The sequence below is a fragment of the Triplophysa dalaica genome, chromosome 10 (assembly GCF_015846415.1).
Source record: "Triplophysa dalaica isolate WHDGS20190420 chromosome 10, ASM1584641v1, whole genome shotgun sequence".
NCBI classification, from domain to species: domain Eukaryota; kingdom Metazoa; phylum Chordata; class Actinopteri; order Cypriniformes; family Nemacheilidae; genus Triplophysa; species Triplophysa dalaica.
In genome coordinates, this window is record NC_079551.1 from 3610090 (window position 1) to 3630783 (window position 20694).

Sequence of the window (20694 nt, forward strand, 5' to 3'; positions counted from 1 at the left end):
TATTAAATGATCATTTAGTTGAACTGTCAATTGAACTGTTATTTCAAAAAGTTTTAGAAAAATAAATCTCTCTGAATTTGAATGAATTATACAGCAGGGGCGTAAAACTGCACACCCCCTACTGGAGAAATAAGGAACAGCAGGGGCGCAAAACTGTATGCTCCAGGTCTGCAGATTCCCCATATAGACTTTCGATATGAGAATGTGACTCCGCCCAATTCCGGCTGCCGCCGTTCTGCTTTTCTGCAATCGGTTCTTCTTGGGACTTTTCGACACACCTGACCGTACGAAGTCTCGGTTACAGAACGTAACGTCACTGTTATTAATCTTTACATTATTGGACTCGGAGATAATAGCAAGTTTAGTTTGCACAGTGGTTGTCGTAGTCGCGTTAGGTTCGACTCAGAAAACGCATTGATGAGATGTATTCCTTACACCGAATATTTTAACTAAGCGATTTGTTACTGGGATCAACAGCAGCATGAGAAGCTTTATTCACAGCATTGTTTTATTGCACGTCTGCGGTAAGTGTTTCTTGATTTTCTATTTTTAAACCTTAACTTTAACTTTGAAACCGGAAATGGCATTTACTGATATTTGGGTGTTCTCAAACGAAGAATAACTTACAAAGAACTTTACCGAAACAATGTTATTAAAAATAATGCATCAGACGCGTGTGCTTAAAGTCGCTTGGGTGTTCAAATGTCATGATATAGGTAGCTTATACGGGCAATACCAGCATTATGGCTGTGACATTTAGCCAACACGTCTCATTTGCATTTTCACATGATGTATTTGTTATCAATATACTGGATAATCTGTTTTTATTTAATAAACCCCTGGTGATAGGAGCCCAGAACTGTATATGTGCATGAGTTTTCTGTTTTTGAAGAGAGATTTGAAAAGCATGTATGTGACAAAAGGGACGCACGTGTTTGAGAGACTGTATAGATAGATTCAGATTCGCGCTTATTGAGTGGTTTATGGTATATTCAGCGCTTTAAATTTTTTATTTAAAACGTAGATGATCCGTGTGTCTCTTGCATAATATATTTCTTGTCTTTCGTTTTTGTCGTAATTTAGGCACTTTTTCTACGAATGTTTGCATTAGGATTACCATGTCTCTGTCTGTAACTTGTAATTATTTCTTATTTTAATGCCTTTTTCACCTTTGTCCTGCAAATGAAATGGGAAAAAGTAGTTTTTCCCATTTCTCGTTTTTTTTGTCGTAAAAGTGTAGTTAACATGTGTTTTGTGTATTGACTACTATTGGCAAACCATTTTTTTTAATATAGTACCCATGGATTTGAGCAGTATGGTTTTGGAAAACAATTTGTAGCATTTTGTAGAAATACACATTTTTCAACTTTGAAACCCTATAGAAACATTATTTCTAATAAGTAGAAAAAACTGATGATGGGTTTCTGTAGGGGACATCCCACACTATATGCACACCATAGGGACTTATTTTACTGTAGCATTTTGTAAAAATTCGCATTTTTCAAATTTGAAAGCCTATAGAAACATAATTTCTAATATGTCACATTGTCATTTACTAAACCTGGCTTAGTGTTTAGTAACATTTGCTTAAATCAATATAATAATGTCTACTGTGTTCGTCTGTGACTAGTACAAACTAGTGTCCTGAAAAGTGTGTGTGTGTGTGATGCTTAGCAGATGTGAGGTCCATATCTGCTTGGTGCCCATCCTATGAGGCCCATAGCCTTTGTTAAAATAACAGAATACATGAACTTCTATAACTATCTTAAATGTATGCTTTTACATAAGAACCAAATGTAATGTATTTAGAAATTTTAAATGTAGTCTTTTATTACTGTAAGAAAACTCAGTTATATACTTAGGAAAACCACCATAGTTTCCGGTTTCTTATTATTCACGATCAGTTAGGGATCGTCTTGCTTTTCTCTTATTTCATTTTTTTTGCTGTTGTGTGTATGAAAGAATAATCTGCAGTGTCTAAATATTAATATATTTATTGTAAATCTCAACTTGAACATTACTTGATGAAATTAAATATAAATCAAAGCTATCTGCCACTGCCAGGGCATTAACATTCTGCATAGTTTGATATAGAAAATCAAGTTATAATGATTATTGATTTTATTGCTTATACACACTCTCTCTTTGAACACAGTGTATAGCAGGGGTATTCAATTAAAGAGTAAGTAGCATATGATTTTTAAGGTCTTACTTTGGTTTACGGTGTGTCCAACAAAAGGTTTATGTACACAGGTGTAAAAAAATGTGTACATGTCATAATAATAGGTAATTATTCTTACCTTACTTCTTGACTGACTCTCAAATGATTCGTTCCGCGATTCATCCATCTAGTCCCCTCCTAACCGCTAGCCTGGTGTCATGTGATTGGTCATATGGTGTAGTCTGCTGTGATTGGTTTGTAACGAGCAGGGCGAGACGAGAGCCTCAGGGAACGACGAGTGATGATAATGAGTGTCAGCTGTGTGTTGCACGAGTATCGCATCTCTTTGGAGGAGATCGGAAGCATAAAAGGAGCGACCCGAGTGTACGACAGGAGATGACAGGCCTAGATTTTATGTTATGTTTTATTATCTTTGTTTTTGCCGGCAGTCGACCATCATTGCTGGATAACGGTTTACAGGTGGTATTATACAGTATAGATGGAGATGGCAGGCATTTTACCTTACCAGTTTGAGCCCGAGTGTGACGAAGAAACATCCGAAGACGATAGTAGATAAAAGATAAACACTTAAATTAGCCGGGTTCATAGATCATTAAACAAACTGTAACACCCCAGAAATAACGGTACATGTTGAAGTTATATGCATTGGTTTAACACAGACATAAGGTACGCAAATATTTCTTGAAGTTCATACAAAAATAAATAGTCACACTAACAGGTTGTGATTCGGTGGAGCTAAAAGGTCCAAATAAGGTTGGTATTTCCCCTCTTTCTAGGATAGTCTTTTAACATATCCTGCAGTGAACGCGCCAAGATAATTGAAGCAATCTTTGGTGAAATTACGCTCTCAAAGTAAAACCCTGGGGTTATACTCCTGTGGTGTCATTTAAAAATGAATTGTAACCATTGTTTCCTCAGACGTTCTTCCTTTGGTAGTTTAAATAAAACGCAATTAGTTTTACAACGTAGAACACAGGTTTTAGACGGCACACGCATCACGAACGAGCAACAGTGTTTTGGGGAGGAGAGTGAAGTTTTCGCGACAGTACCAGCAAAAGTAGGCGGGGACAATGTCTAGTGATGTAGATACGGGGCGGTAAGAGACACGTCTCGTTTGAGGGATTCAGAGTCGCCCTTTTTTTTACAAGCCAATAACTTTATTTATTCACGTTTGGACTTACAACTTGTCAGACTGCTTACTTTCAAACACTGCAACATAACACATTGCATAAAATGTCACTTTCATGATTTGATGCTACTTACACTTTAAAGTTTCAAGAGGTCCGGTCTTTATATTTTCTTTCAAACGGAGGTCCAGACTAAATGTTTATTGAAAATAAATCAATTTAGCCCAGTTGGATATACTGTATATAAGAAACGCTCTTTTATCAGGCATTCATAGTGCAACGCATTGCATTAACAGAAAGAACATGACACTGACCAGCCGAGCAGGACCAGAGCCATAGAGAGAGAGAGTTTTGCCAACAGTAGTCCAAAACGCTGGAGCGTCATGCGATTCATGGAGCCTTCAGATAGTACCAGGAAGTTATATTGTATCTTTAAATGGTTTGTCTTTCAATTTTAATTGTATAAATGGTCTTGAATGGGTTTACCTCAGTTGGTATGTTTAGTCACTGCTCCAAGTGTTACTAGTAACTTCCGGGAACTATTGAGAGCCTCCATGAACCGTTCCATTGGAGTCAACGAAGTTGACGCAACTCTCTCTTTCAATGGCTATAAGCGAGACGAGGGGAGTGAGAGATGCGTTTTCTTAGCCCGTTAGGAGTTCGGAAGTAAAGCTGTCGCTATTGCTTTATTGTTGGCTGCACAGCTCTGAATTGCTGGGTTGCTAATAGTGTAAATGGGAGATGTGATTTCTCATATTTTTTGTGTTTCCAACGTATTTAATCCTAGTTAGACAGTTATTTGCACACAGCATGCCGTTTACAAAGTATACCGTTGTGAAGACGACTCAATATAATCAACCAGTCAAAAGTTTTAAATGGTTTATTAGGCTATGTCTCAAGGTCCGGATAGAACAAAGTAAAGCAAAGGTTCGGATCCGGCCCGCATGTTGAGGATGACTGGTGAAAAGTGTTCTGTTTTTAAAGTGTATTTAAAGCACTTCTTTAACCACTACATTATAGTGTTTTATATTTCAAATATAATGTTTATAATTCCTTAATTGTGAGTGAGTGTTTTGGGCCCGTCCTTTGTTGTTTGACATTATAAACATAAACATTTTAAACAGAGATCTTTATTATCCTGCTGTCACTTTAAGAGCGCTTTATAGAGATAACCTGATCTAATATCCTTTTTTTTTTACATGGACCCTTGCTAATATGGGTATGTTGATGTAGTTTTGTGTTTACCTGTCAGTTTGAGAGTAAGAATCTAGAAATAGCACATCTTTAGATTCTACAATCAGTCAGAAACACTAGCAGCTCTATTCACAACATAATAAGTCAAATCATGTTTATTAGACAAGACTCAATGTTGTCAGTTAGATTTGTGTAGCAGTTGTGTGACGGATAGTTGTGTATACTGTGTTAGGCTATATGAACCTTCTTTTTGATTGCACTTATGCTTTTGTTGTACTTATGCTGTCCTAATTGCTTCCATTACCTACCCCACTTGTAAGTCGCTTTGGATAAGAGCGTCTGCTAAATGACTAAATGTAAATGTAAAATATAATCTCTGAATGACTGTTTTTGTTTGTGTTGTTCAGGTGTGTTTGGAACTGTGACAGATGAGAAGTCAGTGGAAGTGTATGAAGGAGAATCGGTCACTCTACACAATGATGAAACTGAACTACAGAACACTGACACGATAAGGTGGAGGTTTGGAGAAGAAGGCTCTGCCAAACTTTTGGTTGAGATGACTGGCATCAGGATCACAAAAAAAGATTTGGATGATGGGAGATTTAGAGACAGACTGGAGTTATTAGACAGTAAGACTGGATCTCTCATTATCAAGAACATCAGACACAAACACTTTGGACGATATGAAGCAGAAATCAACCACCGCACTGGGACAGCATACTTGAGATTCAGAGTTACTGTCAAAGGTAAGGATTCATTTTGGGGATTTTTAATTAAGATGTTATGAAGTTTGCTTTTAACATTTAATTAAAGTATAGATTCAAAAGGCAAACTAGTTATGTGTGTGACGAAGCCGGGCCTCTTTGAAAATCACTTAACTTGTTAATACAACACGCTAAAAAAAGATCTGTGCTGTTACAATACCGGAATTTCTAACTTCAATACAACAGCAATTTTGATAGCACTGGGGAAAAAACTGCCACGACATTAATGCCTTAAATTTTGAGATTTGTATTAATAAATATAACAAGACTACAATATGACATTGATGAATATTTTTGCATTATTTATTGTTAATCTTATTCGAATTTCACCATTTACTTATACCTTGAAAGTAAGAACGTGTATCTGTTAACTAATATTGGTAATGACACAAATAGTTATATTCTTAGTAACTAACATTTAAACGATTACTAAATACATTAACATGAAATGTTCATTGTTGGTCAGTATAAATTAATTAATTTACATGAACAGATTTTAAGATGTTATTTTATTTAATTATTGATCAGTACACATGTAGCGCTATGGTTAACGAAAAAGGGTTCGACAACCGCATCAACTATGACTTAATCAAAAGGCAAAACAAAACGCAGACATTTGACGCAGTTTCACTTACTCTTTGCGGTTCATGACAGGCATCTTTTAATGCTATGACCAACCATCTGCCAATTCAGTGTTAAATCCACATTTATATAACATTTCGCACCGAAATGCAGTGAACAAACAAACACACTTGTACGGCTGAACAAAACACATTGATGTTCGTGCCCTTTCTCTCGCTTTCGATCTGGTTGATGTGTGCGTTTGTGCTATCATAGCGGAAATTGCCCACAAAAGGTATAATGACCTCTGTAACATAACAAGAGCCATGTTTGAAAAAACTTCTGAAAGTTGAGGGAGTGTATCTGGTGTAGAATTACTACATTATACGTCCAACTCGTTTTTTGTCCCTTTGCTCATGTTTAGCATGAGAATCCAGAAAGTTGAACAGTGTAAAAGACAGATCGCATAAAACGACATTGAACCCCAACAGTTTTCCTTCAGTATTCTGCATTCACTATTTAATGACTTGTTGAAATGAACTGATTCTGCACTGATTTCCAGAACACTGGTGCAGCTGTACTGCTGGTGAAATATTTTACAGCTGAATTCTGAATAAATTCATAATAAGCACTAGAATAAACATTTATATTATGTGGTAATAAGTTACCAAGTTAATATTGCAGTGACAGAGAGTCACTAAGCCTACAAACTTTGTCTGGTTTCAAGAGGGACTAGGGGTTATAAAACTGCAGAAAATAAAAGTTATTATTTAAGAAATGACAGATATTGAAGATCACGGAAACGTCTTCCACAGCTGCTGCTGTCTATTCTCCATTCAAAAGTATTCGTTCAGGGTGATATTCTCTCCAAGATGTTCTAATGTTCACATTACTCCGCAATGGTTTAAAATTAGCGTGCAAGTGTTCATGGGAGTCAATGAGACATTCAGATTACTGCCATTGAATTCAGCTGTAGTAAAGCAGCTTCTGTTTTTGCCTCCACCAGTTAATTTTTTTATATGGTATTAAAGCTCTGTTTACATCAGCTGACAACGTTTATAAATGTAATCTGTTTGTAAATCTTTTTCTTGTAGATACTCCAATTGTTTTCAGAGCTGAACAAAGTAACATCAAGTCGGAGTCATTGACTGAGGGAGGTTCAGTGACTCTACACACTGATGTTCAAACACAGAGAGGTGATATGATAGTGTGGAGGTTTGGAGAAGATGGTGTTCTTCTAGCTAAAGGTGACAAAGAAGACAATAAGAGCTCAGTATATGATGATGTTCTTGATGGGATGTTCAGAGACAGACTGAAGCTGGATGATCACACTGGATCTCTCATCATCATAAACACCAAAACCACAGACACTGGAGTTTATAAACTACAGATCATCAACAACAGAGACACAAAATACAAGACATTCAGTGTTTCTGTCAGTGGTGAGTATCTCAATTCTCTCATATTAATAATTATTAATATCAGCTAAGTGTGAAATCACATCATATCATGAAGAAACTCGTCTCCCTTCATATTGAGTTAAAACACACTGGAGCTGGAAAGCCACACAAACTGTTAGACTCAAGGAGCCTCCAAAATACAATAGCATCTGTCTTCAGAATTGCACTTGCACTGTCACACTTGCACTCTGACATCTTCTGTTCCTGTGACGTCACTTGCAGTCGACACCTACCTGTGACGTCACATGCAAATCGACACAAATAAACCGGGCAATTTATCAGAACTCCAACAAGGATTATATCTATGTTTTATTTTATTTTAACATTAAAAACAGTATGACTGGTATAGATGTGTATATATATAAATATTATTTAAAATAAATCTTATTGTAATAAGATTCAAATAGGGAAGGCAGGAGACGGGAACCGGAAGACATTTAAACATTTAATAACAGAAATAATTACAGCCGGCAGCCCCTCACGGACGACCGCCGGCGAAATAACATAAACATAAATACAAACACAAGTTCGGGCCCGATCCTCTCTCTTCGACGGGCCGGTCGCTCGTTCCTTTTATATGCTCCCAATCTCCTTCGAGATTCGAGCCCGGTGTGAGCACAGCTTGCGCTTATTCACAATTACTCACCGGACTCGACCACGGTCTCGCCCCGCCTACTCTACTACACTTATATTATAATATAACGGCAAAGTCTATCATGTATAAATGCAAAGTTTGTCGTGTATATATCCAGAGTGAGGAAATGGCTCAGAAATTCACCCTGGACCTCTCACATCCATGCCATCATCTCTTCACAATGCTGCAGTCTGGTCGGCACTACAGAGCACTGAGCACCAAAACAACCAGAATTAAAACATGTCTTCCCTCAGGCCATCTACCTCTTGAACAGTTAAATGTTTTTTGCCCATTGTGCAATTTAATAACTCTGTGCAATAATAATAATAAAGTGCAATATTAATTATATCCTCCAGATAATACACCATCTATTTTTTATAAAACTTTTTCTGTAAATGATATTTCACTCTGCTGTATATAGCACATACCTTGTACATACAATAGTCTAGTCTTATTTTTACTTGTAAATATTTATTTGGAAAACAACAGCTATTTTTAAATAGCGTTCCCATCGTAGCTTTATATTCCTCATTGAGGTTTGTTTCAGGGCAAGTCATAAACTACAGATTTACAATGTGCAGAAGCTTTCAGTGAAGAGCGTATCAAGGCTTGTATCGATTTAGACCAATATCGTCATAGATGAAGCCTCCCTTCCGCATTAGTGGTTCAGGAAGCGGTTTGAATCTTGCCGCGACATTTTGACAGCCATATAAACCACATTCACTGCCCTCTGCCCAGTTAAGCTGAGACACATTCCAGTTTTTATAATACAAATAATGCCTATTATGACTAAATAATTGATTTACACACATTTGATAGCCCCTTCATTTCAAGTCAACATGCTTAATACACAGTTATGTTATACAATCATGATATACCACCAGGAAATACACTATATATTAATATAAATAGATTAGTCTGTGTGGATTTTTTTTTTTCTTCACCCTTATTTCCAAGCCTTCACTGTGGAAAAATACAGTGCATCACAGACCGCATCAGGCACATCTTTAATGTATCTGCTTGTTTTAAGCTCTTTGGCCACCAGATGGTATTGTGAGCAAATTAAGCCTCGAGAAATTAACCCTTTTGTGAACCACCTGGCTGAAAAGGTTCAATGCTTCATCTAGCCACCACTCATAAAACCGTATTGAAAGAATCATTGAATATTCTTCTCTCAAAAATGGTAAAACAGGAAGTGACATACACCAAAAGGCATCATGGGAATTCTCAAAAATGAACCCCAAAACCTTTAATAAAGGAATACGTTGTACAAAAATAAGCGATATTGTCGTGTATGTGTCAAATAATCATTATTAAATAGTTGAAATATGAAAATAAACCAGTTAAACTAATCAACAAATGAACAAAGTATATACACATGGAAACGAAAAAGTATCACCCAGTGGACGCAAAAAACAAGTCCCAGAGATCGCAGACGCACTTCAATCTGATGACGACTAAAGTTATGCTGGGCAAAACAGATACAAACTACATTAATTGTACAATGTTCAATTTGATTATTCACACGCATTGTGCCGTTCAATTGACGTCATTTGAGCTCGTCTTGGAAACCGATATACTTCCGGTTAGTATAAACCGTTTAGTTTTCCATTTGAGGCGATACTACCCTTCTTAAATTCATACACTACATGGTTGAGTGCATAGTGCATAGTATGTCATTTGGGACACCGCTTCAGCCTCACTTTGCTTGTTTTGTCATAGGGTGTGCATGTCTGCATTTAGTTCCGAGCAGATCATTCAGTGTCTGATAAAGTATCACAAGATTGACTTGGACTAGAAATGCAAGTATGGGATGATTCAATCTCAATGTTATTTGATGTGTTTATAACTTGAGGGGTTGTTGTATTTTAAGTTGAAGCACTATTTCCACTTCTTAAAATGCTGGATTAAGAAATCATTGATGATACTTTTGGTCAACTTCCATGTTTTTATGTGGGTTTTGGCGAATAGTTGATCAATAAATAGTATTTTATTTAGTTTGCGAACTTTGATAGTTTTGCAAGGTTTAAGGGCAACGGTGACGAAATATTATAATAATGTAAAAAACTAATAATAATATGATTTGCTCTACTTCTGCATGCTGTCAAGTGTGTAGTACTTGTATATCTGGGACATATTTGATGTGTTGAGGTAGGTCAATAAATACTGTATGTCATGATGAGGGAACCTGCTGAACAACAGGGTTGCCAGATCTGCTTAATAAAACCCGCCCGGTGACCACTTAACACCGTCGGTCACAGGCCGTTACGTAACATAAAGAAACAATATCAGATTTGGATAGTTCATGCATCATTGATTTCAGAAATGGTCATAGAAGATAGATTGTTATAAGAAAAAATACTGTGACTAAAAACTTTCTCTTCTTTCATGTCCCAGTTTAAGAAGGAATCTGATGTTATATAACAGATCTAAAGTGTCTAGTTGTTATAGCAGGAATACTTGTGTGATGTTATTTGAAGTGTTTCTCTCTGTCATTACAGAACCAGGTCTATCTGCAAGACAGGTGACAGGAATAATCTGTGGGTTCCTGCTGGTTTTTGCTGTTGTTGGTGTGATTGTGTATCGCTGCATTAAATATGAACAACAGAAACAAAAGAGTGAGTTTAATCTCCAGCTGATAAGAAGTCATATATATTCATTGTATTAATATAAAGATGTTTTTCTTTTGTTTCCAAATGTTTGACTTGATTTGTATTTAGTAACACTTCATGACTTCAAGAACAGATTTTAACAGATTTTAAAACATTTAACACCATACACAAGCGGACGTTTCAATCTTTATGAACATAAATTTATACAAAAACACAAAATAACAAAGTGACATGAGATGGATTCAGACTCTGTTACCAGAGTGTCACAAAAACATAAAATGAGTGCATGAGAATGTGATCTTGCTAGGATTGATGAATCATTTGCTATGATATGATAATAAAGTCAGTTTTAAATAGCATAGCAACAAACAACAACTATTTCTGACTCATCCAGACTGCAGATCATATTTAAAGTCAGTAACTGTTGTTTATATACTGTACTCAAAGTTTTTTCTAATTTTAGTTTTCTTGTTTGCAGAAAGAAACTTTGCTTTGATATATCACAGAATATAACGTTGGTAGATTTAATGGTTAGGTTTAATGTTAGTTGAACTTGTATCAAAACTAGGACTGTCAAACAATTAATTGTGATTAAAACCCGCTGTTTGAAACCAATTCTGTGAATACTTGATATACACATTTTTCTTTCTCTCAACAGGAAGTGGTGTAGCTTTAGTTGAAACCAGTAGCTTTGTATTGTCACATAATGTATTATGGCTCCTGTATGAAATATCGCTTATTGCTCCCTGAACTCTCTCTAAGTTGCTTTGGATAAAAGCTTCTGCTAAATGACTAAATGTAAATTGTTTATATAATATAATAACAATTAGTAAACTGTAATTTAGAATTTCAATTATCTGTAAATATAAATTAATACATTTTAATATTTCCTAAATATATAGACGAGTACGTTTATGTTTTGTGTTTATAAAAACAAAATAATTTAGCACCGTACACAGATATACAGGTGCATCGCAGCTCATTAGAATATCGCGAAAAGGTCAATAGTTTTCTCACTCATTTCAGAAAGTAAAACCCATATATTATATAGATTCATTACACTTATAGTGAAATATTTGAAGCTTTTATTTCTTGAAATTTTGATGATTATGGCTAACAGATCATGAAAATCCAAAATTCAGTGTCTCAGAAAATTAAAATAGTACATAAGATCAATAAGTTTATTTTAAACTGAAGCGTCAGGATTCTGAAAAGTATGTTTATTTTGTATGCACTCAATATTTGGTTGGGCCTCCTTTTGCATGAATGCTGCGTGACATGGAGTCTATCAGTCTGTGGCACTGATCAGGTGTAATGGAAGCACAGGTTGATCTGTGGGTCTGGTGTCTCATCATATGTTCTCCGTGGGGTTCAGGCCAGGCGAGTTTGCTGGCCAATCAAGCACAGTACCACCATGGTCATTGAACCATCTTTTGGTACCTTTGGCAGTGTGGGCAGGTTTACAAGTCCTGCTGGAACATAAAATCACCATCTCCATTAAGCTTGTCTGCATGAAGTGCTCTAAAATTTCCTGGTAGATGGCTGCGTTGACTGTGGACTGAAAACACAGTGGACCAACACCAGCAAATGACATGGCAGCCCGAATCATCACTGACTGGAAACTTCACACTGGACTTCAAGCAACATGGATTCTGTGCCTCTCATCTCTTCCTCCAGACTCTTGGACCTTGATTTCCAAATAAAATGGAATCTTTACTTTCATCTGAAAAGAGGACTTTGGTCCACTGTGTTTTCTTAGGTCCACAGTCAACACGGCCATCTACCAGGACATTTTAGAGCACTTCATGCTTTACGGAGATTCTGATTAGAAGTGTCGCTAGTCATTTGCTATGAGGTGTTCAGAAGGCGTTCCTAGCTTTGGTTGCTATAGTAACATTTATAAACAAACTCTGCAGTAACTGATGAGATACGGACGACTTGATCTACGATGCTTTACTCCTGTTGGTAGTCGCTCCCGAAAGTCAATCATCATTTGCACAAAGTTGAGCAAAATCTCATCTTTGTCGCATTGCTAGACATGGCCACTATCGCTTGTGTCACCAGAGGTCGCCGGCTTTCCATTGAAACAAATGACATCTCCTCGCTTTGTCGCTGGGTGTGTGAATGCACAATAATCCAAAGCCTTATGGTGCATTTGGGGTGCACATTTCATCAGTTTGGTTGATTCCTTCTAATCATCTGAGATTGTTGATCATCTTCACCTGAACACTGATGAGTTATGATGTTTATATTTCTCTCTCTTGTGTTTGTGTGACAGTTACAGTGATGACGGTGCCTGAGGGACATTCTGTCACTCTAGAGTCTGATGTCACTAAACCTCAGTCTGATGATGTCATTGAGTTGAGCTACAGAGATAAAGTGATAGCCACATTAAATAAGAACAAGATCTCTAGTCATGAAGAGAGATTCAGAGACAGACTGAAGATGGATGATCAGACTGGATCTTTCACCATCACATACATCAGAACAGAAGACGCTGGACTGTATAAAGTAAAGATCAGCAGCAGCAGTCGAGTGAAATCATTCCTGCAGTTCATCACCTGTCGAGGACCATTATACCGTCAATTCAATGTTATTGTCACAGGTAAGAAGCTCAATTCTATTGATAATATTTAAATGTTCTACACACATTTCTGCAATTCAGCTCATCAAACACAATGTGCACCTGAACAAGTCAACACTTCAAGCCAGTAGTTGACTTAAAAAGACACAAATCGAGCACAGGAGTAATAAAGATAAATGTTATTTAGTGTTATATGGCGCTCTGGAAAACTCAATGCTGATCCCAAGGTCTATTATTCCCCATTAACAACCTCTCAAAACCGCTTTAAAGGTGTCAAATGACATGGCTTAAACTAATATTAACATTTGTTTAAGATGTCATGTAATGTGTGTACATGATTTAAGGTTAAAAAACGCTGTATTTTCCACATACTGTGGATGTTTGTATCTCCTCTTTGCCCCGCCTCTCGAGAACGTGCAGATTTTTACAAGGACAGGAAGCATAATAAATAACGCGTGCCCATTGGCCCTTCTTGATCAACCAGTGTTAAGCCATGCCTCGTCGCGATGCAGCAAAGACAATAAACCCAAAATAAATACTTATTAAAAAGATATCAAAAAGACGACATTTGTTGTCTCTTGCTTGAACATTATTATTGATTATTAGGACTTAAGCTGTCTTTTTTCATTTTGCACACGTGTCTGCATTTGCAGATCACCAACACACAACAAACTCAACTTGCGTTAGTCCGTAACAAAGTCTTTTACAATGACAATATACTAACAGGCTGCGAATCTGAAGTGCCTGTCATTGTGAAGTGGCAATGGTTGGAATGGCCCCACTTTTTAACCAAAGCTTTCATGCATTGCCGGTCTTTATATCTTCCAGATTTGTGAAGCAACTTATAACACACTAAAGACACAGAAAAACACGTATTCGCGCCCCATGACCCCTTTAATATATAAACCTTATTCACCAAAGATTAACGGTCTTCCTTGAAGAAGTTGTTCTGCATTCATTACAACTGAACTAATAAAAGATTTAAAATAAAAATGGCCATTAAATTGTGCATTCTCCATGAACATATTGTACAGATTTATAAAAGTTATAAAACTTCAACATGTAAACATGTGCACACTGTACAGACAATCTTGACTGTGAGCACATACAATAGCATTTGAAGAACAAAATCCATCTTTTTCCCCATAAAGCCCATTTAACACTTGACAACCCATTGACTAATGGTCACCAGCTCACACTGAAAAATTACACATCTGTTAAAACGCTTATTTCTGTAATGCTTTATGAAAATAAAGTGTTTTCTTAGTTCTTTTGTAGATATTTGCAACATATTTCTATGTTAGTAGTAAGCTGAGGTGGAAAGAGTAGCCAAAATCTAGAAAGTAACTATTTAAAAAATAACTTGAGTAAAAGTAAAAAAGTATGCAATTAAAAAACAACTCAAGTAGCTAGTTACTAGTTACTTTGTATCTGATTATATACTAATTATAAAATGTATATTAATGTCTATATTTTTGAATCAATGTTATAATTAATGTTATTGTAATAAGCAGATATCTTTGCAGTATACACATAGACACTAAAGAATAGAAAACACAGAGGAGACAAGCATTTCTGTAAATTTCATCTAGTCCTAATGTTAATTATGTATCATACACAACTTATTTAGAATAACAAAACCACGTCAAACTAAAGTGAACCTGCGGAGTTTTGTGTTTACATCTAAACTCTGAGCATTTTCTAAAATGATCTACGACAGCTTACTGCGTGTTACGTGTTATTGTTGTTTTGCGCATGCGATTCAGTTTATAACCATCACGAGTTCACATTGGAATCTGATATTAGCCACATGTTAAAATCGTGTGAACTGCCGAACAAAAAGTCGGAATTGAGCATTAAGACTTGCAGTGTGAACGTAGTCTAAGACGCAGCCTGTTTATTTCCTTTATTTTACAAAACCCCAACGTTTTGTTGTTATTTTGAGCATACACGTATCGGTAGACCCTTTAAACCTGTGCTAAATATATGTATGACCACAAATGACAGAGTATTCACGAGTTCACCTACACATATAACAGTGATGTTGATAGGGATAATGATAGAGCTTGGTTATGAAGGTTATGCGTATTTGGCGTGCTGTCCGGGAAGCGGGCTCCGAGCTCGCCAGATCTATCCGAGCCCGAAACACTCTACCTTGGTACGGGTGAGTGCGCCGAGCTCGGAACCGGTCTGAGCCCAGAGCACACCCCCCGGGGTTCCTGCGGGATATTTAGCTTTGGAGAGGAGCAGGGGTGGAGGAGGGATGCTTAATCTTAGGAGATCGAGCAGGTAAGATGGTTTCCCTATTTATTAGCGAGCTCGCTAGGGCTAAATGTGTACAGCTGTGGTTGCTGATTATAGACCAGCCGGCTGATTATATGCTCCGGCTCCTCCCGAACTTTGTTAATTAAACATCATTTCACGAGTTCACCTACACGTATAACAGTGATGTTGATAGGGATAATGATAGAGCTTGGTTATGAAGGTTATGCGTATTTGGCGTGCTGTCCGGGAAGCGGGCTCCGAGCTCGCCAGATCTATCCGAGCCCGAAACACTCTACCTTGGTACGGGTGAGTGCGCCGAGCTCGGAACCGGTCTGAGCCCAGAGCACACCCCCATAAAGCGAAAAAGTGGGACAGCCGCCGGAGTACGCAAACCCCCCCAACACAATGCTGAGCCCTGCGGAGGCGTGGCCTGCGTTTGGATAGAGGATGAGGGCTCCTCAGGAGATGTGGTTCGTTATGAGACGAGAAAGGGGCAGGGGTTCCTCCGAGGATGGTTGAGACTGAAAAGATGAAATTAGGGTGGCTGCTGCCGTGATGAGAGGTTTGAATCCAGGCGCTGCTTGTAGTAGTGCTTGGAGATTGTAATATTGGGGTTTCGGGAACTATCCAAATGAACATTGCTTCATGGGTGCCCCTGTTGTTAAGACTGATACTGGAAAGAGGCAACTGAAGGCGGGGGCCGGCTGTAGCAGGGCGCCTGATGGAGGCTCCTGCTGTGGTGATCGCTGCTGTGATGCTTGCTTCCTGGAAAGTTGTAGATGGCCGAAGGCGAGGCGGAAGCACTGGGCGACGCTGGCTTCGACGCCTTAGATGGAAGCTCTGGCCTCTGCGGAGGCGATCGCTGCGGCGACGCTGGCTTTGACGTCTTAGATGGAAGCTCTGGCCTCTGCGGAGGCGATCGCTGCGGCGACGCTGGCTTCGACGTCTTAGATGGAAGCACTGGCCTCTGCGGAGGCGATCGCTGTGGCGACGCTGGCTTCTGCGCATTAGATGGAAGCTCTGGCCTCTGCGGAGGCGGTCACTGCGGTGATGCTGGCTTCTGTGCCTTAGATGGAAGCACGGGCCTCTGCGGAGGCGATCGCTGCTGCGACGCTGGCTTCGGCACTTGTGATGGAACTACGGACCTCTGTGGAGGCGGTCACTGCTGCGACGCTGGCTTCAGCCCTTGTGACGGAAGCATAGGCTTCTGTGGATGATTCTTAGTTGCAGCACTTGGTTCCATGCCTGACATGGGAAAGCTGGCCTTGGCTGAGGCTGTTGCTGTGGCAACGCTGGTTTCTATGCTTGAAATGGAAGTGCTGGTCTCTGCCAGGGTAGTCGCTGCGGCGACGCTGGCTTCTTTGCTTTAAACGGAAGTGTTGGTCTCTGCCAGGGTAGTCGCTGCGGCGACGCTGGCTTCTTTGCTTGAAACGGAAGTGTTGGTCTCTGCCAGGGTAGTCGCTGCTGCGATGTTGGCTCCTGCTGTTAAATCTGCTGCAGAGCCTGAGACTTGGGAACTGGCCCCTGAGCCGGCTGAATCGGCGGTGAGATCTCCTGTTAGTGAGATTTCGGCTGGCATGGAGGATGTTCGAGCCCATGCGTGTGAAGTATGGATTCTCTAGATGATCTTGGAAATGAGGGTTCGATGAGCTTCCCTGATGATAGACCGATCTGACCTGATGTAGCTCTTGAAAGCTTCCGATGTCCAGCGCCCTAGTGCTTGGATTTGAGAGTGCGAGAGGCCTTTTTTGGGCTGCTGTGGTTGCTGCACCTATGCGGAAGAAGTGGCCGGAAAAGTGGTCTGCGGGGATGCCGGATAGGAGCAGGACAGCTTTGAGGTGCTTTTGGAACCAGAAGCGTGTAGCTGGGCGGCTAGACTCGTCGACGAATAGAGGATCCGATGTGGTTTTGGTCTGGGATTTCCTGAAGTGGAGGTAGGCTAGGAGGGTCTGATAAGGTTGAATTGGTGAGTGGAGATTGAATATGTAGATGAAATGTCCTCTCCTGGTTTGGTCCGTCTTGCTCTGTTTAATGGAGAATGACATCATCTCTGAATCGACTACTGACAGGTCGGATACCGTTGGATGGGTTAGGGGGTTGAAAGTGGATGTTGTGAAAATTTCTGAACATCTTAGAAATCCGAAGAATGCTAGGATAAACATGGTGTCAAGTGTGCGATCGACGTGTTTGGAGTGGTATCCTTTACGGAGGGTGGAAATGCGTCTGGTCAATATATCCAGGGTTATAGGTTGCCTTGCATCCTGGCGAGCAGGCTGGGTACGTTGAATGCCCTTAATAAGCATAGATGTTTGGGAGCTGGCTATGGCTGCAGATGGCGAATTGAATACGAGTTGTGGAAGAACTGGACTCCACTCATGTAGCCTTTAATTGAGCTGGCCTGGAGGTTTTTTGAAGAGTTTAGGAAGGAGATGAAGGAGGTGATGGTGAGGACAGAAAACTCGGGAAAGGGAATGTTGAACGCCAGGTGAAAAGACTTGAAGCTTTTCCATGCAGTGAGATAAGATAGGAGGGTCCTGAGGGAGACTGCTTGGATGATGGAGTTTAGAGAGGCATCGAGGAGGGTTTTTAGGGGGTGGTTAACCGGAATATCAGCTCCGAATAGGGATGTACCGGTGTTGGCAAAGGGTCTGCTTCGGGTGCCAGCCGCCTGAACTTCTGTCAAGATCTGTGATCTGATGTTGCCTGGAACTGGAGGCGGTTCCAACGCTGGTGCGTTAACCGGCACTGGCATTGCTGTCGCCGTGGCCAATGTGAAATTTGATCGGCTCTGCGGGAGAGAGAAAAGGGAGGGGATTGCAGCCACCTGAGCGGCTAGCGGAGTCATGCTCGCGCTAGCGGCGGCTTCTAAGGGGGCGGTGAAATGGCTGAGGACCGGCGCCTGCATCGCTAGCTGAGGCAGCCTCGCGCTAGTGGTCGATGGAGGCGCCGTGGGCCAAGAGCCAGGGGCGGGGAATGGGTGGGAAAGCACCGGAGCTCCGGGTGCTTGTGAGCTTGTGAGCTTATGTCTCCTGGGTAACTAGCATTGTCAGCTGCTGGCGGGGCGTTGTTGGGAGACTTGTGCTGGGATGCGGAGTGAAGGACAAGCCACTGGAAGCTCCCGACTGAGGGTTCCATAGCAACCAGGGAATCTGTGGTGCTGGCTACGTTCGCCAATGGCCTGCTACTGCAACCTGACGATAATGGCTCTTTCTTGTGAGGGAATGTCGACATGTGTGGCTGGAATCTGATGCAGAAAGTCTGCGGACTTGTTTGCTTCTGACCAGGGACTCCCCGAGAGCCCATATGGCTGGCAGGCATGTGATTATGTTGAGTGACGCATGGCGAGGTTGTGAACGTATAATGCCTCTGAAACCTAGGGAAGACGCAATGTCTGTTTGCAAAAGTTAAAATCGAGCTTACGTCGATTGTGATGAAGTCGCTGAAATTGATACCTCTGCTTGCAGATGGAGTTAATCCGGAGTGTGCAAGACGCTTAGCTGTGGAGGGTGGGCATGTTACGGACACCCCAATAAATTTGCTGTTTTAACTTGAATTGCTGTGCACACTGTATGGGTTGAACACAATTAATTATTTCGGAGTCAACATAGCAGCTGGGATTTGATTCCAAGATGCGGTTGAGTTCATGTAGAGAGACAAGGGAGATCTTGCGGTGAAGCAACTAGTAAATATGCTTAGGCGTGCTGCTGTTTGTCTAACTTAAGGTAACAGCGGCAAGCATTGACCTTGTTCGAGTATGTACGATTTAAAACGTGATAACTGTATGGACGCATAAACATGAACACAAACGCATTTTAGCTGTTCGACCAAAGTGACTGCTGGTGTACAGTTACGAGGTTTAGTTCACTCATCACAAAGCCTTGTTGTCTGCCCAACAGATACAGAAAATAAGTCATTAAGAACCCACTTATTGTGCATTTGGCTGTATTGCTTTAAAATAAGCTCTATACAACCACTGAGAGAGTATAAATATGAAGCGGAACTAAAGTGCATAGCTAGTCCGATGTTACATGGTGACGTCACTGATGTGCAATTGGCACTTGACGTTGTCTGGAGACATTTAGCTACTTTTCGGGCAGGCTTAGCAACTTTCAAATGAAAGGAATTGGCAACACTGGTTCACTGGACAGCACGGGCACAGAGTTTATACATAAAACATTGTCCCTGTAAAATAAACAACAAAGTGAGTGCGCTCGTGCCGGCCAGCGATAAACAATTCTTGAGCGCAGCCGAGGCGACGGCATGACGGTGGATAAAACTAAATGTATTTTCGAGTAAAAGATTGTACTCACCCAGCTTCTTCCGTTTCCGCGGTTCAAACCCAAATAAACTCAGTTTATAAGTTCATTGTGATTTATCGGAAATGAGTCGTAGAAATTGGGGTTGATCAGAGTGACTGCATGGAACAACAGAATTAATTATTTCCCCCAAATGATTGTTTCCCTTCGCAGAAAATGAGTGTACACCCGTTGAAACGACATCGTATTGGCATTGGCGTATCGTATTGATCGGTTCAAAATGCGGAGGCCTTGCGAGCCTTAATAGCAAATGATTACTGGTGGAGCCTTCGTCTGAAACACTGCAGCCCCTTTAGCAGTGAGCTCTCGCTAGCAGCGCTGGTGTTTACAACGAGCCGGCGTTTTAGCATCGAGCTGGCGTTGAGTAGCGAGCTAGCGTGCCGGCAGCAGTTGAACAAGGAAACGAAAGAGGCGACGAGCGCTACTTATTCCAGCGGGAATCACATTCCAAAATTGCGGGGAAGAAGTATTTGAAATGTTGCTTTACGGATCGGGCCTGTCGCGTGGCTGCTCGGCGTTTAAAGATCCGTAAGGTCCCTTGAATACATGACATTCTTCCTGTGTTGATGAACTCATTAAGAGTTTGATTTTCATTTGTAAATAGCTGTCGAAAAGCGGAAAGAAATGTATAACGTAAACAAGCTGCTGTTTGCGTCTGCGTCGATGGGCATTGCAGTTGCGAAACGTTTGAGGCATGATTATTTGCCTACTCGTAGAGAATCGTCGGACATTGCTTCGAACGAACAAATCGATGCTTAATCTTAGGAGATCGAGCAGGTAAGATGGTTTCCCTATTTATTAGCGAGCTCGCTAGGGCTAAATGTGTACAGCTGTGGTTGCTGATTATAGACCAGCCGGCTGATTATATGCTCCGGCTCCTCCCGAACTTTGTTAATTAAACATCATTTTTAAGTGGTTTCTGTGGCTATGAGAAAAGAATCAATTGTCACGCACCGATGCCTTTTTTAACCCTTGAGGGTTAATCCAGCACCTTT

The 20694-nt window shown here is 40.2% G+C and overlaps 1 protein-coding gene across 1 annotated transcript in view; it reads left to right on the top strand.

Annotated features, from left to right (window-relative positions):
* The first annotated feature begins 249 nt into the window (after window positions 1–249).
* The window catches only part of LOC130429385 (uncharacterized), a 28155-nt gene continuing 7710 nt past the window's right edge, over window positions 250–20694 (top strand). The window contains exons 1-5 of the mRNA XM_056757916.1: window positions 250–524; window positions 4911–5249; window positions 6923–7270; window positions 10424–10540; window positions 12813–13139. Coding sequence (XP_056613894.1) covers window positions 482–524; window positions 4911–5249; window positions 6923–7270; window positions 10424–10540; window positions 12813–13139 — 1174 coding nt within the window. The 5' untranslated portion in view covers window positions 250–481. The remainder of the gene's footprint in view (window positions 525–4910; window positions 5250–6922; window positions 7271–10423; window positions 10541–12812; window positions 13140–20694) is intronic.